This window comes from Melitaea cinxia, chromosome 18 (assembly GCF_905220565.1).
Source record: "Melitaea cinxia chromosome 18, ilMelCinx1.1, whole genome shotgun sequence".
NCBI classification, from domain to species: domain Eukaryota; kingdom Metazoa; phylum Arthropoda; class Insecta; order Lepidoptera; family Nymphalidae; genus Melitaea; species Melitaea cinxia.
In genome coordinates this window covers 4,176,088-4,201,612 of record NC_059411.1, presented here as the reverse complement: position 1 = coordinate 4,201,612, position 25,525 = coordinate 4,176,088, and the positions used below count along the sequence as shown (strand labels likewise).

Sequence of the window (25,525 nt, the reverse complement as noted above, 5' to 3'; positions counted from 1 at the left end):
CTTTATTTTTTTATTAAAACCTTACAATATATATATTTTTTTTTAATATAATAACACTACAAACATGTGTTGGCATAGTAGACACACAACATGACTGTTGTTATAGTCGTCACAAAATAAGAGGCATGTTTCGACATTTGACAAACACCCTAAAATGTAACTTAGTACGAAACTAAGAAACGATAAAGAATTATTAATAACAGTGTATTTAAAAAACATATACATTTTTTTGGCGCCTTAAATAATATGATAGAGAATATTGAGTATTCTTTTTGCACTTACTTTATATTAGCATGCAATTTCTAATTATTACGAAACGTCTCAAAAACAGTTACGTTCTAAGTCTTTTTTTAATACTACTGCTGTAATTAATTAATTACTGAATTTCACCAGTTTCATTCGATTTTAATCGTAATTAAATATTCTGTAGTGATTAGACGTGAGGCGTATTTATTGGAACAGATAAAAATAACAGGTATTTGAAAGTAACAAATAACAACTGTTATTCTGAATTCGAAATACCTGTTATCTAAAATAACATTAAGTAACAGATACGTAAATATCAAATACTTATACCAAATACTACTGTTATTTGTTACCGCAACTGTTATTAGTAGTCTGTTATTTCTCGAATAACATTTCTTATCTCACTCTAGCGCATAAGTACGCGCCTTGCAAAACAGAGAAACACCTAGTATTTTATTACACAATACACATGTTTACCTCTCAGTTGCACTACAATGCCTATACCATGCCAAAAAGAGAAGCACCTAGTATTTATTACCCCATCATAAAATATAGTTGATAGTTTTTAAGAACAAATCTCATTGAAAAATTAACTCCCAAATGTGGTCATGTTATGTATTGTCTTCGTATTCGGATACATTGTAAGAATTGTAGTGCCATATTGTCTGTTACTAATAAATAATATTTTATGAATCAAGTACTGTAAAACCAATTTTATTATTTAAATATGAGTATTTTAATAGCTAAACATTGTTAAATAGAATATGTGTCACTCGTTTGAAATTATGCTGTGTATCCAAACGTTGGCTCATCCCGGTTTGACATGATTGGTCAATAACTTTACGAGATAAAAAATAAGAATGATATTCAGTTGTGATTATGATTGATAATGTTTAAACTTTGAAATTCCCTCTTTATTATAATTTCATAATCGAACGAATTACAAAGCGTTTTGAATTTTGGAAGTGATAGAAGAAATTTAAAGATTCATGTATTTCTTGTTTTTTAAATTTGTTTAATAGTTAGTTAGTCAGTGTTGTTAGTTAGTAATAGTTAGTTAGTGTTTATATTCATTGTATATATTCATTGTATACATATAGTTTAGATTTCGATAAAAATCGTCTATAGTTAGTTCTATTATTTGCTAGTGTTCTTATTATTTGTTAGGACTTAGGTTTAGGTGTAAAACTTTTAACTTATTATTTAGGCATAAAAATGTCTCTTAATAAAAAAGTGAGTGAATCATCGAAATCGGTCTACCCAGTAAAAAGTTCTGAGGTAATACATAAAATAATTGTGTTTGCTCGCAAACGAAAAAAAAAACCGACTTCAATTACATCGACAAGTAATACAACGTAGATCGACGAAAAAATAGTCAAGCAACTACGCGTTATCAAAGATTACTCAAAAAGAAGTTATCAGATCTCGATAAAATTTATATGTGACCACATGATAAACATCAGCTTTCGATTAAATTAAAAATTATCAAAATCGGTACACGCAGTAAAAAGTTATTACGGATTTTCGAGAGTTTCCCTCGATTTTTCTAGGATCCCATCATCAGATCCTGGTTTCCTTATTACGGTACCAAACTAGGGATATCTCCTTTCCAACAAAAAAAGAATTATCAAAATCGGTACATCCAGTAGAAAGTTATGCGGTATAATACAACGTAGGTCGACGAAAAAAGCGTCAAGTAAAAACGCATTATAAGATATAACTCAAAAAGTAGTTGTTAGATCTCAAATAAATTTAAATGGGACCAATTGGCACACACCACCTTTCGATTAAAACAAAATTTGTCGAAATCGGTCTACCCGGTCAAAAGTTCTGATGTAACATACATAAAAAAAAAAAAAAAAAAAAAAAAAATACAGTCGAATTGAGAACCTCCTCCTTTTTTGGAAGTCGGTTAAAAAATACAATCGAATTGAGAACCTCCTCCTTTTTTGGAAGTCGGTTGATGAAGGGAGTTGTTCAGTTTACAATTTACAAGAACAAAGTTCGTTATCCGCATAAACTTAAATAACAGGCTGTTATTTTATAACAGGTATTGATATCTGTTATTTTTCCATAACAGTAACAGATATAACAGGTAACATGTTTCACCTGTTATAACCCACGTCTAGTAGTGATCTTTACTAAAAAAAAAGAGCTTGGCGCTCAAAGCCATAAATAAAATTTTGAATTGGCTAATAAGCCGCGATAAAATCCGAAAAAAATGTTTCATTATAATGATTTAAATTCGTTTAAGCATTAGAAAACAATATAAAATAAAGATAAATTAGCCTTTTGTACCATTATGCGTTATATAAAATCTATACCTACAATGTTAAAGTTTAAGTTAAATTTCTGATCAAAATTTTAATCAAATGCACTTTGTAATTGTTACATAATCAAATCGATGAAAAACTCATATAAATTTGAATCGATTTATTGTATTTGGTGAGTATCGAATACCGAGTTGTATGGTTACTAAAAATTTTTGAATATCATATCAAAAATCGACCGTTCCAGCGGGGATCGAACCTGCATCTCCGACTGACCGTGTCGGTGCTCTAGCCAATTAAGCCATGGAACTGTTATAAGACTTTGGTTAAGGCTCTTTTTAAAAAAGGAATATTCACAAAACTGGAAATACTTTAAATAAAACGAATTTGAAATGAATTTTAAACGCGACCGTCGGAGTCGGAGGTAGGAATAGGACTGACTGGGAGGAGCAGGCGTGTGAGGGTTCTAGAGAAAAGGTGCTGAGATGGCAGGACAGGTAAGGGATAAGGCTAACATGTCAGGGTTATAACACCTCCCCGGGGTAGACTAAACTTCGGGGTTGATCGTCGAAGTTTAGGAAGGATAAAACTATATATGCCTTCTGGTACTGGCTGGTGGAATGATCTCCGGAGCCTGGTTTACCTCATTAGTTGGGATCGGACTTGGAGTAGGTGGATTTGATGAAGGCGGATCTGCATGGGCTAGTTGAGAAGCAATAGGGATTTGGTGGGTAAGACGGTTACGCGATTTAATGTATAAGAATAATCGAGACATTGAATACATAAAATGACACAAATAATAATAATTAATATTATTGAGTAGTGGTCCCCGTATTTTACTATTAGTTGTTGATTTATTATTCCTTTTGTTTCTTCTGCTAATGATTTTAATTTAAATTTTGTTTCTGGAGTAAATGTGTCAAGGTCTACATTTTGTAATTTAATATAATAATAATAATAATAATAATAATGAGGGCCATTACTTATTACATTCTTGAACTTATCAAATGTACAACATGAATCTTGAATTATATTAAAATCAGGGTCAATAGTAGTGGCATTAATCTTAATGCTAACAGATTTAGGTATTAATTTGGTACTTTTACAATATGCGTAACAGTTCATGGGAAACTTTACAATTCCTGTAACAAGTATATTTAATTCTGAGTTTTTGTGTTACATTCGAAAAACATTTTGTTACTTTGCGACTGCACATAAATCCATTTACTATTACTAAGCGGTTTCCATAGATCTAATTGTCCGTAAATAAAGTCTATTTTGCATTGAGTTGGTAAAGTATTTATTACGTTAGATAAAAGTTCACTTTCACAACTAGGGTTGGCACTTGTCGAATACGCAGTAATCACGTCACAGTTGAACTCGCGGGAGTTATCGTTTTGCATTCAGTGAGTGAATTCAAGTCACAATATTCTGATTTGTCCTTAATCAATGCGATGTATTTACTATTAGGTACAACAAAAATAAATGAGTTAGCATGCGGCGTAGGTAATGGTATATTATGGTACAAACTATATTCCTTAGAGAATACTAAAGGGATTCTTAGAATAAAAATAATCTTATTACTTAAACTAAAACACATTTCACTGGATACATTCATTAATACATGTATATTACTTAATTCTAATGTAGTTAGTAATTTACGGTCAGCAGGTGACCGGTACCAATGCATTTTTAACCGACTTCAAAAAAAGGAGGAGGTTACTCAATTCGACCGTATATATATCATACACGATCGCCCGTCAACCCGCTGATTCAGAGCCTATATTAGAGTAGATGGCAAACAATTTGAACGTTTATTATAAAACTATATATTTGAAATTGTTGTTTACCGATTTTCGAAATAAAATTCTTATTTTATTATTTGTTTTGGTTAAAAGAAAAATAGGGCTAGAGAAACACAAGTAGCAATAACTCGGTAATTTGACAATAAAAAAATTGAGTAAAATACCATTTAAAAAACTTCATGAAGTAGGCATGTTTTTTAAGCTATGGGCCACCTAGGTCCCCCTACGTTTTTATTATACTACAGGTGCTCAAATTTTATCATAAAAAATTCGAAGACACAATTTTTCATTTTTAAGTATTTGAAAAAAAGAAACAGTTGTGGTTAGAAATATTTTGTAATGCGCGTGAGCAAGGCCGATTATTCACGGTTATTTACAGAGAAAATCAATTCTTTATTATTGAATTTGCAGCCGTAGTGCCCAAAAGTTGGAACAAAGGTATCGAATTTCGTACTTATTTTTTTTTTTTTCTTAAATAAATCTTAGACCGTTGCAGATAGATTTATTTTTTATTTTTTTCTTGGGTTGGCCCTGTGCCCCTCCACAGTGCCGTTTTGTGTTTGTGATACACGACAGCTGTCATTTCAACATTGACAAACAACTGCGTTCATTGGTCTGTGGCAATGTCTGTGGTTTACGTTCTACATTTTGTGCTACCTGCATTGATTATTATTTTTTCATTATTGCGGAAAAACATTGCTTAGCTAAATTTTAAGAGACGTATGAGCCATATAATAGTTTTGTTTGATATGTTATGTACTTAAATATTTAATCAAAGTTTAAAGTGTTTTACTGTTTATCATCACAATGGGTACGAAAACCATACGAGATAGTACTTTCATGGCGAAATATTCAGCATACAGCCCTTATCGGCTTTTTCGACGGGAGAGTGGGTTCGCCAACCCGATAGGAGCTAGCGATGCGATGGCTCGCAGCTTATACTGTGGCATGAAGCCTATTGCTTCATGGGATTGTGAGCAAGCAAATGCTCTTCCCACCGGTGGCGTATTCAACCTTGAATTTTCCCCGGACGGGTAAGTAAAATGTCTGTTAGCCTTGGTTTAGGTTTTACTACCGCGTAGTTTTAACATATACCGAATTTTATAATTTTTATATTTATAGTTATATGAAAAAATATCATGCATAGATAGCTGGATTTACATAATTCTATTTTTACTTTTATAAAAAATTTTACTATTAAATTATAGCAACTTATAAAATGAAACACAACTGGACACGACTAGCTTTCATTTGTTTATTTTAATGACTAAACATTTATTTGAAAATAAAATTATTTTTGTTGTCGGTTGTCGCATGAACATTTACTACTCTATATTATTTATAAAGGTCTCGGACTTCACATGTTGTGTTAATATAATGCTATTAGATATATTATTGTAGGTAAAACATATGTTGATCTATATGTAAATGTGTCTAAATAATTCTTATTCAACTTTATTGATAAATATTAATTTTATTTTCTACATTAATATACCATTAACATATGTGTCAAGGTACAATAAATATATCAGCCATTAAAAAGGAGTTTCTCAAATATAGGTTTATATGATAATGACAATTGCTGTGGTGTATGTGTGTAGGCACCTCAAATACCAGCGGTTGTGAATTTAATTCCCGTTTGGGATGGATATTCATATTAGTACAAATATTTGTTTCTCGTCTGGTCTAGGTGTGGGTTTTCCCATGGTGTCTCAGAGATTCTTATGAATAGTAGTGAATGGTGGATGGACTAGCAGTGCTAAAAAACTGTGAAAATGTTTAATTCCTCATCTTATTGCTTCCACTCCAGATAATCGGCACAACAACTTCTAATTGTTTTTGCTGCACTGTTTATCACATAAATTGTATCAAGTTTTTTCTGTCAATAAATAAATAATTCAATGGGGAAATGCTACCAGCACTCTTGGCACCATTCCATGCAGACATAAGTTATACTGCAAGTATCTGTAAAGATATACTTCTTATGTTGTAAATTGTAAATATGAATAATATAGTTAAAATTTTGAATTTTTATTCTATTCCATTTTAATTTCACATTAAGTAAACTCTGATTTATATTAAATAATTAATTAATTTATTAAAGGATAACCAACAAAAGATACATTAATAATAGTTTCTTACACATAAGCATACAATAGGCTTTTAATGTTCTTTTAATTACAGGTTATTACAACATGCATTATCACGTCAAATAATACAAAGAATTAGTTAATGAGTAAATTTATCAATAAGCAATCTATAATCTAATATAGCTTATGGTATAGTTTATTTAGGGTTCTCATTTACAAATTTTATTGTTGGCTAAAAGTTAATTTATTATTTTAATAAAAAGGTACAATAGAATTGGCTTAATGCGCTACTATGTACTTTTTACTGAGCACAAAAATTGCTAATTTAGAATAATATAAATTGATTATTATTTTATACTGTGGTAATGTTGTATAGTAGTATATGTCGTACATTTAGTTCTGATATCATTTGTAAGAAAACAATGGGAACTAAAATTAAAGTCTCCCTTAATTTGTGAAAATCTGTCATATATTACATTACAATGTCATAAATTACAATTTGTTTCCACAGATCCCTTCTAGTTGCAGCATGTGAGAAGAAATCTATACAGATTTTTGATCCGTTAACACATCAGAGAATCCACTCAGTTAATGGAGCACATTCAGACTGTGTAAATTGCGTAAAGTAAGTTAGTTTATCTATACCAATATTAAAATTATAACTGATCTATGTATGTGACATTATATACATATTTAAAAGAACAACGTTGTTTGGGTCTTTACAAAAACGATAGGTCCATTAAATCGATATTCGATCCCATAGAATTAAGTGTCCAAAGTAATTCAATCTAGAACTTTTGTCTATCTATCTTTCTGTATGTTTGATCCCACATCATGGAAAATAGGCTGGACAAGATTAGATGCGATTTTCACATACAAGATTCTGGAGATATAACTTAAAATCTACTGAAGGTTTCATTTTGATACACTATCCAAAAAGTTACTTGTTACTCTTAACAATTAAAATTATATTGTAATATAGTAAATTCAACATGTATGAAGTAAACGGATAATATTTTAAAGACTAAAAAAATGTGTTTTAAATTAGCCATTTCAATTAGATTATTAACCAATGGAAAGAAGACCTATGTTTTATTTAATTAACATTAATGATATTAACATTTAAAATTATATAACAAACTAAATTTTAATATTAATCTGCTAACTATATTTAGTCAGAGAAACTGACTATATTTTTACTTTATTTTAGACAAAGTATTTATTTTTTTTTTTTTTAATGGAAAAGCCAATAATTAAATATTATTACATAAAAAAATAGCTACTGTTACACCTGTGCTAGCCACATATCAGCATGTATGCACTCTTGGGCATGAGTGGGAGTGTTGATTGTGGTTTTGTTGACTACGATCTCCTCATTGTAAGGGCTTAACACAAAATAATGAATTGGTATATGATAGTTCTTTATTAATAATTAGATAAACTTACAAAATGTAAATGAAGTATGTTATTATATAAAATTTAAATATTTTATTAAAATGTAACAACAATATTAATGATTTGTTTACTTATCATAATCTAATACGGATAAGGAATTGTTGATTTATTTAACAAGGCTATGAACATTTATTTGATTTTCCTTTTTATTAAAGTTAGCATGTTTAAAAGATGAGATAAAAAAATCAAACGTAATTAACTAATTTTATTAGTTTATGTAATAAGTTATTATGTGTAAAATTAATTACCATTTAAACTTTGTAATAAAATTTCACCTTTTTTACTTTGCAATTATTATATTTTTAAATTTATTTCTACAGATTCCTAGACAGTAGAATGTTTGCGACATGCTCCGACGACACGACAATAGCTTTATGGGATGTTAGATATTTAAAGAAAAAAATCCGATCTCTCTTAGGACATTCGAACTGGGTGAAAAATATAGAATTTTCAGTGAAAGACAAATTACTAGTCACGTCTGGACTAGACGGCAGTATATATACGTGGGACATAAATTCTTACACAGAGTCGAATCTAGTATACCAAAGAGTATTTCACGCGTCCGGACTGATGAGGTGTCGGCTGTCGCCGGACGCTAAACAGATGGTCATGTGCACCACTGGCGGACTACTGGTCATCATTCACGATTTGAATTTGTCAACGCTGGCTCAACACTTACATGGATTCAAAGTGAGTTTTATAATGCATATTATCGATTGGTTTTAAAATGTAACTTACTTTTAATTGTATTCTCTAGCAACGCAATAAAACTAATTTGATTCTTTAGGTATTGATCTTGTGTCATACCAGGATATATTTTAACGCATTTTAAAACACGATTTTTTCTTTTATTCTATTAATAACGAATTAATATAGGGAATTATAGCTTTATAATTATTGTCAAATATTTGTGTTTTTTTACATTGTACATAACTTTTTGTTCCTCAATAAAATGAAATAGAAATGAGACAGTACATTGATGTCAATAAATTTGAGAAGCAGCAGTTTTATATTGCTGTACCCTGCGCGCGTTTCTACGCTTTTTTATTATTATTTATATTTTGGTCGTACCAACTCAAAATTTTTTTGGGCTCATGCACAACACTTTGCTGAAGATCATGACATGATCAAATGCATAGTTTACGATTGTAGAAACAAATGTTTGTCAAGGCCATACGGATCTTTGGCGCGTTCTGTGGTTCCGTGTTTGTTTGTGTTGTGTGTGCTTCTGAACCCGTGAAGTGTATTAATTTTTAAGTTAATTTACCAGATAATATTTCTTAACTATCAATATTACGATTGATCGGTTGCTTTCTGAATGTAGGTACGAAGTTTAGATTAAATGACGACGCGTTTGTGCAGCGGTCACAGCAGTGGCTGTTGCGCTGACGGTCGCGGTTTCGAACCCCCGCTAATGGCAAAGATTTGTATAAGCCATAGAATTGTTTGCCATGTTCTGGGCGTTCGTGCTTGTGTATTGTGTGTGTTTGACACAGGAGTAAATCCTAGTGGAGGCCGTTGAGTATGAGGCCTTGATTAGTGTTATTAATATAGATAGATATATATGACCTCAATTTTGATACTATTATTCCATACTATTATGGATTTCCAGCCAAATCTATACAGACTGATGCAAATGAGCCAGCAGTTGATACCGATCGCGGCCATGTACGACCATTTATTTGATCTGAAACGCACTGAGAACAGGGTCGAGTTTGTGTCTGATTTTCCTGATGGCAATGATGCGGAGGTCGTTAGCGCGCTTCAGGTAAATACTAACGATGTTTTAAAAAAAAGTATAAAAATGTACGTTTTTTTTTTGTTGCCTTGAGCGTAATACATAAAATAACAAATACATTAATTTTAAATTAAAAACTTGATATAATTACAAATATAAAAACAATAATGTTATTGAATTAAAATGAAGTTTGTGTACTGGAATGGATTATTTGCTTGGAATTTATTATGACATTACATGTTGATTTATTATATTATGCTGTTCTTAAATCTATTGTATTTATTTCAGATTCACCCACAAGGATGGAGCGCTTTAAGTAGAAATATAAGTCACGATGATAGGTCGGAGGTAATTACTTTCATAATAGCATTTTTTTTTGTATATTGCCATGTCCTACTGCACTACTACTACTATATATTAATTACCTAGTGTGATAGTACACACTTAAATAATCAAAAAATCGCTATCGCTATTTATAAAATATTTTATATTTCATTAATCTAACTGATATAACAAATTAAAAGCATATACATATATACCTCGCCACAGCGCTTCGCATAGCGCCTCCTCCATTCCGACGAACGTCCAACCAGTGCCCTCCAAAGGGCCCACATCTTCCTTGGCGGCCGGTGTCTATAGTACCCGGCCCTTCTCACCGGTGACGTTGTATAAGGGCCAGTAGGGCCAACAGTAATTCATTTCGAAAAAAAAAATACATATATACTAATTAGGTACTACCAGCAACCAATTTGATATTAATGATTTTATCGAAATATGTATATTGAAAAAGCGAAAACCCATATTGAGAGCTTCAAAATTTTATATTAGGAAAGTAATAAATACAGTCCCCTGATGCTGACACAATAATTAAAAAATAGTTTTAGTACAATTTGACAAATATTAAAATCATATTCAATTAAAATACATCTTGAGACTTTATATCTATTGAATATGTTAAATGCTAGGCTATCGGTTATTTTATCTTCATGTGAATAATAAGTAATAAATATATTTAACATACACAAACGGTTGTCTGTTGCTGGGGTACTGCTTTATGACTGTTATAGGTAACAGTCGACTGATATAGATAATTATTGAGATGACGTCTAATTAATCTATGAACGTCGGCTGCATGCACGAAAAAGGATTACTTGTTGCCCCGATACGCACTTTGTCCCATTACGCTCATTGCGCTTAGTACGCTTGCGCCGCATCTATCTCTCTTCCACTCGATTGGCCTATGTGTCCGAGAAGATGTTTTGTTATGACGTTACGTTAAACTATCATCGTAAATCAACTTTACAGACAACCAATATTTTTTAACTGACTTCCAAAAAAGGAGGAGGTTCTCAATTCGACTGTATTTTTTTTATGTATGTTACATCAGAACTTTTGACCGTGTGGACCGATTTCGACAATTTCTTTTTTAATCGAAAGGTGGTGTGTGTCAATTGGTCACTCCTGAATAGTGTAGCTTTCTGTTAGTGAAAGAATTTTCATGATCGGATCAGTATTTGCGAAGTTTCCCCCCTACATACAAACAAAGTTATAAACTTTACCTCTTTATAATATTAGTATAGATAATAATAATAATATATTTTTATATGTAATAACCGTACGTATATCGTATCGGCAATCGTTCCTAAGGAGTAAACTTTGCGTGTCAGAGGCGACACCGTGTGTAATGTGCTGGTGTGTGCAGTGGTCGTGCGTGCACGACATCCAGGCGGGCGGCGGGGCGCGCGCGCGCGACAAGGGCACGCGCGCGCGCTCGCCGCCCCGCCGCGCCGCGCCGCGCCGCCGCGCCCGCCCGCGCGCGCGCCCCTACCGCCAGCCCGCCGCGCCGCCTGCCCCCGCCACGCCGCCCGCCCCCGCCGCCGCAGCCGCCTCGCGACCGTGAGCATACCGATAGCTTTACGCTGTAGCCTCACTCCCCGTCCCTCCACCCTCCACCTCGCGCCTATTGTACTCCTCGCTGACCCGACACCCTTTGCCTTTTTTTTTACCCAGAGGAAATCCCTAACGGATGCCTACAGCCCGGGGGAGCTGGAGGGTATGTCCGAGTCGCACGGATTAAAACCTCTGGGGTGTTCCTTGGACACGCCTGGGCGTCACAGGGACGCAGTTGCACTTCCGCGAAACACCGTTTGCCCTGTCTCGTGAACTATAAAACATATGCAGTTTAAATGATCGTTGACGGTGCGTTGGCGCAACGGTCACAGCACTGGTTTGTGGCTTTTGCGCTGGCGGGTGCGGGTTCGATCCCCGCACATGACGAACATTTGTATTGACCATACGGATGTTTACCGTGGTCTGAGTGTTTGTGCAGTCCTTGTGGATCTTCCCATCGTGCCTCGGAGAGCACGTTAAGCGTCGGTCCCGGTTGTTATGATGTACACCTGATAGCGATCGTTACTCATAGTAAGGAATATATCCGCCAACCCGCATTGGAGCAGCGTGGTGGATTAAGCTTTGATCCTTCTCTATATGGGGAAAGAGGCCTATGCCCAGCCGTGGGATATTACAGGCAGAAGCGCGAAATGATCGACGACTGTAGCTCTAACCCCTCGCGTCACGAACGTTAGCTCTTCTTCGGCACGATCATTGATTAGCTCGTATTTTAGCCTAGCTGACCCGACAGAGGCGACTTGTGGATTGTCTGACGTAGAGCTTTGCATAATCGTACGTTTTCTGACATTTTCCGAATTACTCCGCAATTTTCTGAACTTATCATTCCGTAATAAATTTCTTCAAATAATAATAATAATAATACACTTTATTGTACATCAAAAACAGAAATGATACATAGCAAAGAAAGAAAAGTATTAACAATATATTCATTAGGTACAAAGGGCTAAACTAAAGGGCTAAAGGGAAGGGGATAACTTTCTTCAAAGTACTTATTAGAAAAACTCAAAAAAATAATGGCCAAATAATCCAGCCATTTTCGAGTTTTGTGCGTAGTCAGTAAAGATAAAAATACCCTGAAATTGATTTTGTCATGACTTTAAATAAAGTCGATATGTCGCGTCAGACCGTCCGAGAGCCCCCGGCGGGAGCGCGACGAGGAGGCGGAGCCCGGGGCGGGGCCCAGCGCGGCGCGACAGGAGCCGGTGAGTCATGGGACTGTTTGTGTGAGCGACACGAGGGTCCGGGCGTAGGGCTCTTATACAATACTTGGATATCATTTTGGGGGCAATAACATTTGATAGGCGATATGATATCTCTTGGCGGACTTAAAGACCTTATCATATGTAGATAGCATTTAATTATAAATTTGAATCGAGAACTTTCTAATTATTTTTAATAAAAAAACGCCACAGAATTTAAATTAAATAACAAAATCAATAAATAATCAAAAACTAATATAATAAATAATGAAGTAGTATTTTTTTAATTGTTGATTTTTTCAATAGTTTCAGTTTGAGGGTAGACAGTAAGGTACAGTACAAATATTACTTTATTGGTGTATCTGTTATAAATTATAGTAAAGAGATATGTATTTTTGTCCAGGGTCTGTCGAGTATTCAGAATGACGTGTGGGAGGCGTCTATTACTATCAAACAACATCGAATGCTCCAAGAGATGTACAGCAGGTAACATAAAATACACATACTTTAAAATCTTATTAAATCTAAAATCTCTTTTATTCTGTTCTCGCTCACATAAACAGATTTCATCGACTCATCATAAAAGCGCTCTCACCTCTTTTATGTACTTTTAAGTGGCGATAATCAAGTAAAATATTTGATTAGATAAGAATAACTATCGCTATTGTAGGTTACTACTAAATTAGGTTAGGCAGTGGCGTATTGTGGAGGACCGGTTTGGGCATAGGTCTCGAGCGGCAAACGAAGACGGGAGCGGTAAGCGCCACTACTCTTTCAATTGAAAAAAAAAAACACTCAAAATCGCGTTTGAAACGGCACGTAAGTGCCTAACGAAAGGGAAAAGGCGAGAAAAAAGATAAATTGAAGAAGTGCTGTAGTATTTCTACGTTCTCACTAGTAGTAACTAGTAGGAACTTTAAAGCCTCTGCCTCTGCCGTTATGCATAGTGTCTTCGAATTAATCTCTATCATTGTGTAGGGGTGTCGTGGGGATATTAGGAATATTTCAATAACTAGGCCAGCTTTTTGATTCAAACTAGCAGTATACAATCGTGATACGATAAGCTATGCAGTGTTTGTCTATAAAAATTCACTAATTTACTATTTATAGGAGAGTTTTTTTTAAATGTATTCACGGATAGTAAAGGTAAAACTCGAAACACAAGAAGTAGGTCTGGTTGTATTGAAGTTATGTTAATAAAATAAAGGTTATTTGTCTAAAAAGAAAAACTAAAATTTTTACTTTTACCCCTCAACGAAGGTTAAACGTCTCTTGGATTTGGACGGTCATCGTCACCGCGTCGCATATACTCGTACATCTCTATATATCGCTAGTCGATATGCCATCGCTGAAAATAATTCATATTATCAAAGGTCTCGACAGAATCTGCGCTTTACTTGTTACTAGCGACCCGCCCCGGCTTCGCACGGTTGCAATGCTGATACTAAATATACTACAGAATGTTTTTATTTATAGTGAGAATCTAGTTAATAGTGTGGTTATTAACATAATAACAACAACATTCAAATATGCGTCGTTAGATTGCGCGTTGTTACAGAATGCGTTAAAGAAATAAAGGTTCACTGCCTATATGTTGACCCGACTTAATAATATTCGTGCCAAATTTGAAGTAAATTCATGCAGTACTTTTTGAGTTTATCCCGGACATACAGACAAAAATTCTAAAAACCATATTTTTTGGCTTCGGTGTCGATTGTAGATCACACCCCAAGTATTCTTTTAATAAAATATTCAATGTACAGTTTGACTTTCCTACCATTTTATTATATGTATAGATAAATGTCACGACTGATTAAACCTATCAGTCTTTTGTAAAGTCTGCCTAACAGTGCTGTAGCCACCTTGATGAAATGAAAAACATACAAAGTGTATGAACATTTTGGAATCCCTGTTTCAAACACAATAGTTTACAATAACTTCCCATACAAATCATCGTTTTTATTTGGAATTTTCAGCAGGGCAGTTCGAAAACCAGCCTTAAATACTGAAATAAGGACAACTTCAAAGAAATGCACGTGGATCTTTGATCTACGGAGTCTCAGACTTGTCCATCTATAAAATTTATCAACCTTTACCCAAATCTGAGGGCTAGAGCAAATGATTTTGCCTCGCTTTGGTCTTCTCATAAAATTCTCATAAAAGTTTTATGCTGTACATATTTCTTGTATTTGAGCAGCGGAGATCTCCGCGTATAAGTTTGCGTACCTTCTTGGAAATGATCTTCTGTCTCATGATATCCAAGGTTTCAAAAGAAAGTTGGGACTGGTGTAGTCCCATTCTTCTCACACTGAAATTAACTTTGTCTGTGGAAAATACCTGCGACCCAGACGGTGTGTACGCTTGGGTGTCTTCAATGTAGTATGTCATCTCGTCCACGAATCGATTGTGCAGTTCCAGTTGGAACTGCTCTGAGTGACATAGTATTTAGGGTAGCTAAGGTTGGTGGATAGATTCCTAAGGCATATATTCCTTAATTGCTTCGCTGATTATGTTTCTTGGTCTCCATGACGAAATTTATCACGTTCATTGTTACAGTGTGCGGCCCTTGCTATGTTCACCTCGATTTCTGCATACCCAATTCGAAAAAAAAAAAAAGAAAATGCATCTTTATACACATAATGTTTAGTTTATTTTTAGAAAAACTAATTAAGAAATTGATACGCTGATTATATGTTTCTTGGTCTCCATGACGAAATCTATCACGTTCATTGTTACAGTGTGCGGCCCTTGCTATGTTCACCTCGATTTCTGCATACCCAATTCGAAAAAAAAAAAAAGAAAATGCATCTTTATACACATAATGTTTAGTTTATTTTTAGAAAAACTAATTAAGAAATTGATACGCTGATTATATGTTTCTTGGTCTCCATGACGAAATCTATCACGTTCATTGTTACAGTGTGCGGTCCTTGCTATGTTCATCTCGATTTCTGCATACCCAATTCGAAAAAAAAAGAAAGAAAATGCATCTTTATACACATAATGTTTAGTTTATTTTTAGAAAAACTAATTAAGAAATTGATTTAAAATTTTTAGAAGTGTAAAAACTTTGAGAATTGCCTGATTTCTTTGTGATTTTTAACATAATAACTACAGTATGTACTTTAAATATGTTAATTCTTGCCCGTTACTAGAAAGATCATCTAGAGAAGACGGTTTAAACCAAAAGGCTTAACTTTCCAAAAAAGGAGGAGGTTCTCAATTCGATTGTATTTTTTTTAATGCATGTTACTTCAGAACTTTTGACTGGATGGACCGATTTCGATATTTTTTTTTGTAATCGAAAGGTGGTGCGTATCATTTGGTCCCATTTATATTTATTTGAGATCTAACAACTACTTTTCGAGTTATATCTAATAATTCGTTTTTACTTTACTATTTTTTCTTCGACCTACGTTTTATTATACCGCATAACTTTTTACTAGGTGTACCGATTTTGATGATTTTTAATTTAATCGAAAGCTGATGTTTATCACGTGGTTACATTTAAATTTCGTCGCGATCTGATTACAACTTTTTGAGTCATCTTTGATAACGCGTATTTACTTGACTATTTTTTCATCTACGTTGTATTACTTGTCGATGTAATTGAAGTCGGTTTTTTTTTCGTTTGCGAGCAAACACAATTATGTTATTGATGTATGAGTAAAGATAGGGCAAATTTTCGTTCGTGGGGACTTCTTAAGAAGCTCCCCCTTCTCAATGACCTTGAGCATTTAGACTTTGCCCACCCCACCCACCCGCACTTCACCTGATCAGTGTTACGTAAAGGTTATTAAACTCGGCCATCTACCGGCTCTAGCTTGTACTACTAGGACATGCGATCGATCCGTTTCCTAGACCAAGAGCTTGCGTACAAGTTGTGATCATCCATAATTATTATTTAATTTTCTCCTCATCGTGTCGATCATTTAGGCTATAAAATTATATTAATTACTAATTGTTGCTTGTTGTTCAGTTCGCAGTTATAAAATAAATAAATTTCTAAAATAAAAGTAGCCTAAGTAACTCCTTACTATATCAGCTATCTGCCAGTGAAAGTCCCGTCAGAATCGGTCTAGCCGTTTCAGAGATTAGCCGGAACACACAGACATACAGACAGACAAAAATTGTCAAAATGCTATTTTTGTGTATGTATCGTGTATACATCCATATGCATTTAGTAAAAAGCGGTTATTTTAATATTACAAACAGACACTCCAATTTTATTTGTATAGATATACTAAATTTATGTTTTATTCTATTATCGGCTCGGTGAAGATCGACTTTAGTTTCGGATCTTAGACTACAAACTAAGCAGCTTTACATTTACACAGCTCAAAATTAATAATTTAAATTATTTTTTTATTTGAAGTAAATACAATTGCAAAATTCAACAGTAAGTCTGTCTGTCTGTTACATTTTCATGCCTATCTTGGATTTAAAAAAGTAAATAAATATGCGCGTAAGCAAGAGCAGCGTGCGATGGCGAGCGACACAAGTTCCCCGTACAAAGGCCTCTGGCCGTCTGCCGCGGGCCGCCTATCGCCTGGCAAATAACCAGAAATTATATTTTTACGATTTTCTAATAAAATACTGCACTTAATAAAAAACCCTTCTGTAGAAATATTAAGTACAGGATTCTTAATTAATAAAAAAAATATTCACTATTGTAAGTAGTAAAATTAGAAAGCCTATACGATTTTTGTACGCGAAAGGAGGTCCAGATAAACAATTATTTCTCTTTATTTAGAGAGTTTTATACAATTATCTTACAGTCACATTAATAAACTGAATCCGAGTTACAACATATATTTATTTGATATTTTTAACGTAACTTTAACGTATACTTTGTAGCACATGAAAACGGCCGAATTTGTCTGGGATCCCCTTAATGTACTAGATCGTTCAATAAGTCCCGAGACTAACCTGAAAATGGCGCATATATTAAAAACTCTTTTGATTTTTAAAAAGTACTGGCTATCAATACAAGAATATGTGTCAAATTTTTAAAAATGGAACAATAAAATTATTGATTTTGAAACATTTAAGTGACGCTACGGTTGTAATTTCGATACAATGGAAAAAAACGAGTTTCGCGTGTTGATAAAACATTGTTTTTTAATGGGAAAAATACCGTTGAAGCACAGCAATGGCTTATAAAATGTTATGCAATGCAGGATCAGCTCCCTCTTAAGCAACCATTTGTCGGTGGTATGCCGACTTCAAACGCGGTCGCATGGACACCAATGATGGGGAACGCTCAGGTCGTCCAAATGAAGCAGTGACTCAACAAAATATTAACCAAGTCCTCAAAATCGTATTGGAAGATCGGAAGGTAAAAGTGCGAGAGATAGCCGAGGTAGTGAAGATTTCAGCTGGTAGTGTTTTCACTATTTTACATAAAAATTTGGCCATGAAAAAGCTTTTTTCTAAGTGGGTGCCGCGTTTGCTTACAACTAATCAAAAGGAACAACGTATCAATGATTCAGAGCGATGTTTGGCGCTGATGAATCATAATAAAAAGGATTTTTTACGTCGGTATGTAACAATGGATGAAACCTGGATATACCATTTCACTCCGGAATCCAATCGGCAGGCAGCGGAGTGGAGAGCGGCTGGTGAAAGCCGCCCGAAGCGTCCAAAGACTCAGAAATCGGCCGGTAAGGTTATGGCGTCTATATTTTGGGATGCGCATGGAATACTTTTCATCGACTACCTTGAAAAAGGGCAAAATATAAATAGTGACTATTACATGTGCTTATTGGAGCGATTGAAGTACGAAATTGCGGATAAACGGCCTCACATGAACAAAAAGAAAGTGGTGTTTCACCAGGACAACGCGCCTTGTCACAAGTCCGTGAGAACGATAGCCAAAATTAACGAATTGGGCTTCGAATTGCTTCCTCATCCCCCTTATTCGCCAGACTTGGCCCCCAGCGATTACTGGCTGTTTGCAGACCTCGAAAAAATGCTTCAGGGTAAGAAATTTGACTCAAATAGTGAAGTTATCGCAGCAACGGAGGCTTATTTTGAAGCCAAAGACAAATCGTTCTACACACATGGGATAGAAAAGTTAGAAAAGCGTTGGAGGGACTGTATCGCTCTTGGAGGAGACTATGTTGATGAATAAAAATTAATTTTATAAAAAAGACCTTTTTTTAGTACTTAGTCTCGGGACTTATTGAACCACGTGTTACATATTACAGTGGTCTACCAATTATTGTTCCAATCGTTGTTTTGTCATATATTTTATTAACCTTCTCCAACCCCCCCCCCCACCTTAAAACTTAGGGGAATGAAAAAAAATTTCAGCCGATTCTCAGACCTACCCGATATGCACACAAAATTTCATAATATTTTATTAACCCTCTTAACCCACATTATAACTTAGGGGTATGAAAAATAGATATTGTTCGATTCTCAGACCTTCCCTTGATATGCACACAAAATTACATGAGAATCGGTCAAGCCGTTTCGTAGGAGTTTAACTACAAACACCGGGACACGAGAATTTTATATATTAGATATTGTACTGTATAACAAGTGGCTCGCCCACACATATAACCCACCGGTACGTGCGCAGAGGGCAGGTGGGCCGCAACTTCAACATGCAGCGCATCATGGGCATCAACACGGGCATCGCCCCGCCCGCGGCGCTGCGGGCGCGCTCGCTGCGGGCCGCGCCCGCGCGCCTGCTGCCGCGCCTCAGCGCCGCGCCCGCCGACAGGTGAGCGCCACGGTCACCTGTATGAGACGCACTACCTGCCCTTTTTTTCCTGCTTCAGAATGTAATATCCCACTACTCGGTATAGGCCTCTTTCCCCATGTAGGAGAAGGATCAGAGCTTAATCCACCACGCTGCTCTAATGCGGGTTGGTGGATATATTTATTCCTTACTATGAGTAACGATCGCTATCAGGTGTACATGATAACAACCGGGACCGACGGCTTAAGGTGCTCTCCGAGGCACGGTAGGGAGACCCACAAGGACTGCACAAACACCCAGACCTGTATGGCCAATACAATGTTTGTCATGTGCGGGGATCGAACCTACAACCGCCAGCGCAACAGGTACAATTCATGGCTGTGACCGTTGCGCTAACGCGGCGTCTTCCTTTTCTTTTTTTTAACCAGAAGAAATCCCTAACGGATGCCCCCAGCCCGGAGGAACTGGAGGGTATGTTTGATTCACACGGACAAAAACCTCTGGGGTGTTCCTTCGACACGCCTGAGTGAAATCACGGGGACGCGATTGCACTTCTGCGATCCCGCTAGCGGTTGCTTTAAGGACTCGTCGCTATTAGTAACTCCTGAGAGGCTCCCTCGAACACAAAGGTCGCCTCCCTTCTCAGGACCGTGCAATAAGGACGATACACCCCCGATCTATCGCCCGCTGATACGGCGTTACGGCGGATTGGCCAGGTAGGCCCAGCGTCGCCGAATCGCGCCTTCCGCGGCGCATCGGGAACGAGTTTGGATCTTGTTCTCCTTGCCCTGCTTAATGTGATCTCACTTGCTGTTAATCGAATGAAATCAAAAATAACTTTATTCAAATAGGCTTTTAAGCGCTTTCGGATCGTCATTTTAAAATTAAAATTTTATAGTGATTATTATTTTCTTAAAGTGGAGCTACCACCGATTCGGAATGTAGATTCTGCAGAGAAGAATCGAAAAGAAACTCCGCAGTTACTCTTTTGAAAATAATATATAAACTATATATTAATATCAGCGGAGCTATCACAGACAAATTTATAAACAGCATTAGCTTGGAAGTCAGTAGCAGTAGCTGAGTATTCCAAGTAGGCACTACAGTATTTTAAAAATTCTCAACCCTTTTCCGTTAACCGGGTCGTCCCGGTTTGAAAGTCTTTTATCTCCAAACTATTTTACCTGGGAAGACAAACCAATTAAGGAATATCTCTGTCGCAGCACGCTGCCGTCGACGTCGGGGCAGACGCCGGCCTGCGACGACGACCCGCTGCACTGCATTCGCCAGAACCGCGACCGCCTGCTCTACTACGTCGAGGAGACCAACGAGGGCAAGGGCTTCATCAAGGTACGCCGCACTTGCGTGACATTATATCGGAATCTATATACAACTAGCCGACCCGACAGACGTTGTCTTGTTTTAACTGAACCACGCAAGAACTGTCGTCTCACTCACGAATTTCAAGAAGAAGCAAATCAGTAGTTGTTGTCAAGTCATGGCGTGTTCAAGGGAAATAGGGATAAATATATTATAAAATACAGATAAATCACGTTTTCGTCACTATCGAGTACAAAGAGCCTTTATAAAACCTTTTTGAGCAGTACAAACGATACGAAAACTCGAACGTAAAAAAGAAGGGTGTTATAAAATTGACGACATCATCTGTTTGCGGCATCATAGCTCTCGAGCGGATGGACCGATTTCTTGTGGTGGTTTCTAAAATCGATCCAGCATTTTAAAAAGTAGCACTTTTTTTCTTCAAAATATTGTAAAGCATTAATAGGGGTCGATAAGAATGTAAATATGTAAAGATCGTCCCTCGCAGGAGCTGTGCTTCTCGGCGGACGGGCGGCTGGTGTGCTCGCCGTTCGGGCGCGGCATGCGGCTGCTGGCGCTGAACGCGGCGTGCGCGGAGCTGCCGCACGTGGCGGGCCAGCTGGCCGCGCCCGCGCAGCTGCTGGAGCTGGGCCAGAGCCTGGGCATCCACCAGGACCTGGTGGTCAGCTCGCGGTTCAGCCCGCGACACCACCTGCTCGTCACCGGCTGCCTCGAGGGCAAGATCGTCTGGTACGAGCCCTACAGCGGCGAGTCCTGCTACTAGGTGCATAGCTCGATACTTAACGGCGGCCTCTCGGGGACCGGGTGGCTAGACGAGATTTACCGATCGAGTAACTCAAAATTTTGGTCGAAATGTACAGAAGTCAAAAACGATTTTCATATAATTATGTAAACAAACGGACACAAACGGGAGTTGCCAATCATAAAATTTTGTCTAGACCCTATTATAGACTAGTGTATACACTAAGCGACACTTGCTGACATTGCTAACATACACACTGCTATTGTGTGGAGAGGAAACTAGCTCCATCTCGTTGATGGGTATGATTGCAAAATAATATACGGCAATTGTTGCCTAATAATACACGGGTTTGCTCACCCCTCAGACTGTATATTTTAACTTTTGTGTTCATTAAATATAACGTAGTGTTGAGATTGAGCAGGTAAATGTAACTGAGTAACTGAGTGGATACTGAATATAACTTATGATGTGAACATATTAAGGTTTCATTTTACTGAAAGCTGGCTTTTCGTATATTTTGCTGTAGTTTTTCGTAATTTGTTACACTAATATGAGTGAAAATTTCCAAAAGTGAGTTATTAGTTGATTATTAGGTGAGTTGATTATTATTATCTAATAATATAGTTCTAAATATGATCAAGGTAAAAAAACAGATCTTGGTTATTGAATATCAAAATTTTGTATTATATTGTTCAAATGTAATAAAAATGATTGATATCTTAATGGAAATAAATTTAACTTATTAGACTTTAAATTTTTAAAAATAGACTAAAAAATAAACAATAATGAATTTAATAAGACTAAGAAAAATATCTCCGTAACTTGACAAAATATATTTAACAAGTATATAGATCTACATTCAAAAACCATGTACAAAATGATTTTACATTACTATACAGAGAATAAAACAAGATGGTAGTATGGTGTTGTTTTAAATGTGTCCTCCTTCCTTGAGCTTAGCGACGAGTGTGTCTACGTCAGGGACTATGGAGCCAGACTGCCTGACGGGAGGATCTTCTACGCTGACAACTTTTATTCTAGCAGCCAAGTCAACTCCTAGATCCTTGGCTGTAACTTTCTTCATTGGCTTCTTCTTTGCTTTCTGTTTATAAAGAAAAAAAACTCATTGTTAGAACATTAGAAAAAATTAAAAATGTAATTTAATAATAACAAACATAGTTACGTAAATGAAATAAACAGGTAAGTTTAAAATATACAAGATTAATAGAAAGGCGCATATATTCGGGGCTTTTGGCTGTTCTCTTTTCTCCCATTATATAGCTCATGTCACTCAGTGACATCATAGCATTCTAATACTGAAAGACTTTTTAAAGGCAGTAGTTTGAGTTTATCATTACAAAGACAAAAAAAAAAAAATGTTTTCTTCTATATAATAATAGTATACATTAGGTACATATAGGTAAGTTAACATCACTCACCATGATGTTAGGTAGTGTTGCGTATCTTGGTTCATTCAGTCTAAGGTCTGCACTGAGTACAGCCGGTAGTTTAGTTTTGATTGTCTCTAAACCTCCATCAATTTCACGGACTACCTTCAGTCCAGAATCAATCTTTTCTACCTGGAGTAACCGAGTTGATACAGATTAGTGTTAGTAGAAATGTATTTTAATAAAAACAATTCATTTAAAAGATAATTTACAAATAAGAAATGAGTCATTACTTTTTGTTTTGTTATTTTGATAATTTTTATTGTATACAGTAGTTTATTTAAAAGTAAATTATTCAGTTACAACATCTAAGAAGTTACTATAATATAGTAGTTATTATAATATAGTAGTTACTATAATATAGTAACTTCATGATCATGTAATATTATTATAAGCATCAAAAAATAATGGATAAATTATTATCTCTGCGTATAGAAACATGAGTTGTCTTATTTAATTTTAAGTTTAAAGAAAAATGTTATCATGAGGTTATCTAAAAACAAATCAAACAAAATAGATAATTGGAATATTGACTTAAAAATTTACTGTTGTACAGTTATTTCAATTATAGTACTGTAGTAATACTGGTATGCAAATTTTGTTTTAATTTGGTAAAAAATATATTTTTAATATAATACCTTTGAGGCAAAAGTTCCTTGAGGCCAGTCTAGGAGGGCTGCAGTCATTTGAGCGGTTTGATTGGAGTCATCGTCAATGGCCTAAAAGTAACAAAACAATAATAATCATTACATATAATATTATTATATTGGTTCGTTAACTAAATATGAGTTATACTTACTTGTTTCCCAACAATCACTAAATCAGCCTTTTCATCTTGTGAGAGTTTGGCTAATATTTTAGCTACATGCAGAGGCTGCATGGTTTCATACTCAGGTCCTGCGACTTCTACGTGAATTGCTCTATCAGCTCCCATGGCGAGTGCGGTTCTTAGAGTTTCCTAAAAGAAATAAATACCTTTTTCTACTATTAATAAGTTTGTCTTTTACTGCAGACAACAAATATATTTTTTTAATTAGGTAGTGATTTTGTTTATCACTCATAATTTAATTTTGAAACAGTTTCTCATTTATTAACATTATTATAGTCCTTTTTACCTGAGATTGTGCTGGGCCACAAGACACTGCAATAACCTCACTAGCTAATTTCTTTTCCTTCATCCTGACAGCCTCCTCCACTGCAATCTCATCAAACGGGTTCATGGAGTGCTTGACTCCATCTGTTACTACTCCAGATTTGTCCGGTTTCACTCGGATCTAAAATACAATTTAAGAATGAGACAGCTGTTTTATGTATATCATTAATTAGTTTTTAACAAAAGTGGCTTAAAAAGGGTTTAAGAGTAGTAGTCAGTGTTAGTATGAAAATATGAAGTTTGTGTATAGGTCACAAAATTTTGTTTAAAAATTTATCATAAAATTGTTTCTATTTAACTGACATACAGTGTACGACTAACTAGTCGTGATGTTCTTAGACATAATCTATGAGAAATTTTTATTATTAATTTAATGTTATAAATAATAATTATAACCTTTGCACCTCCTTTCAACTTACCTTAACTGCATAATCAATAACTCTCTTAACTCCTACTAGAACTCGAGCCATTTTTATTGTTTATAAATATAAAACCTTAGAACTAAATTAAATTAAATTATTACAAACAAAAAAAAATCCGATCAAAGATTCCAATACAACAGTAGGTACGAAGTCCAGCCAACAAGTAGCAATGTTGTCGGCCTATAAAATGTTTTTGCCTAATTTTATGAAAAAATTACTTATAAAATATAAACAGCTAGCTTTTCACCGTGACTTCACTCGCATTATTTATTTATTTTATAAAAAGTATTCTATGCTACTTCTAACACCTCCAAGAATATGTGTACAAAGTTTTATGACGATCGATTAAGTTTGATTGAAGATGACGATAGTTTTCGCATGAAAGGGTAACCAACAAACTTACATTCACATTTATAATATAATTAGGGATATGAACAAAACTTTTTATTTAATGCTAATAATGTTGCTTAATAGAAATAGAGCTAAAATTAAATTATTTTTTGGTCAGATTACAGTACCATACAATTATGTATTCCAAAATTTTATGTTGCTAACGCGTAATTGTCAGTGAATAGTACATTATTCACGAAATAGAAAAAACTATTTTACTTTTGAAGTTATACTTCTTTTGGCACGTTATAGAAAAATAATAAGAGCAAATTATTACGATGGGTGCGCACATCGTCACAAAAAAACCGACAACCTTAAGTTAGCTAGCCAATAAATGCGCGCACACCGCAAAGAGTATAATAATATATAGGCACACCGTCACAAAAAACCTACAACCTGAAGTTAACTAGTCAACGAAGAAGAATTTAGCAACGTGAAGTTAGCTAGCCAATGAAGTATACCTTCTTACACGCTTCTTACGTACGTACATAAATACACACAATTTTTTTTTATTCGTGGGTACATTAGTACTATAAAACTGTGCAATTATGTACGAATTTTGAAGAGTTTGGTGTCCATAGCCGACCTAGTCGGACATGTATCAGA

The 25,525-nt window shown here is 35.3% G+C and overlaps 2 protein-coding genes across 2 annotated transcripts; one reads left to right on the top strand and one right to left on the bottom strand.

Moving 5' to 3' along the window:
- Positions 1-4,936: 4,936 nt before the first annotated feature.
- LOC123662456 (DDB1- and CUL4-associated factor 10) lies at positions 4,937-22,427 on the top strand. Its single transcript, XM_045597298.1, has 11 exons — positions 4,937-5,355; positions 6,923-7,036; positions 8,187-8,556; positions 9,479-9,634; positions 9,893-9,952; positions 11,307-11,500; positions 12,639-12,761; positions 13,021-13,200; positions 19,301-19,444; positions 20,647-20,788; positions 21,252-22,427. Exons 1-11 carry the CDS (start codon positions 5,129-5,131, stop codon positions 21,525-21,527), a joined length of 1,986 nt encoding a protein of 661 aa, XP_045453254.1. The 5' UTR covers positions 4,937-5,128; the 3' UTR covers positions 21,528-22,427.
- Positions 22,325-24,714, bottom strand: LOC123662332 (electron transfer flavoprotein subunit beta). Its single transcript, XM_045597186.1, has 6 exons — positions 24,527-24,714; positions 24,070-24,228; positions 23,754-23,912; positions 23,593-23,673; positions 22,946-23,086; positions 22,325-22,608 (listed from the first exon to the last, which is right to left on the bottom strand). Exons 1-6 carry the CDS (start codon positions 24,575-24,577, stop codon positions 22,438-22,440), a joined length of 762 nt encoding a protein of 253 aa, XP_045453142.1. The 5' UTR covers positions 24,578-24,714; the 3' UTR covers positions 22,325-22,437.
- Between the last annotated feature and the right edge of the window lie 811 nt (positions 24,715-25,525).

Excerpts from the sequence above, each read along its gene's own strand:
- LOC123662332 (XM_045597186.1), bottom strand. The coding sequence starts at position 24,577 with ATGGCTCGAGTTCTAGTAGGAGTTAAGAGAGTTATTGATTATGCAGTT. Across the intron at positions 24,229-24,526 it reads TTATTGATTATGCAGTTAAG|ATCCGAGTGAAACCGGACAA; the intron begins GTAAGTTGAAAG and ends ATTGTATTTTAG. Across the intron at positions 23,087-23,592 it reads AAGGAACTTTTGCCTCAAAG|GTAGAAAAGATTGATTCTGG; the intron begins GTATTATATTAA and ends CGGTTACTCCAG.
- LOC123662456 (XM_045597298.1), top strand. The coding sequence starts at position 5,129 with ATGGGTACGAAAACCATACGAGATAGTACTTTCATGGCGAAATATTCA. Across the intron at positions 9,953-11,306 it reads GTCACGATGATAGGTCGGAG|TGGTCGTGCGTGCACGACAT; the intron begins GTAATTACTTTC and ends TGGTGTGTGCAG. Across the intron at positions 11,501-12,638 it reads GCCGCAGCCGCCTCGCGACC|ACCGTCCGAGAGCCCCCGGC; the intron begins GTGAGCATACCG and ends ATGTCGCGTCAG.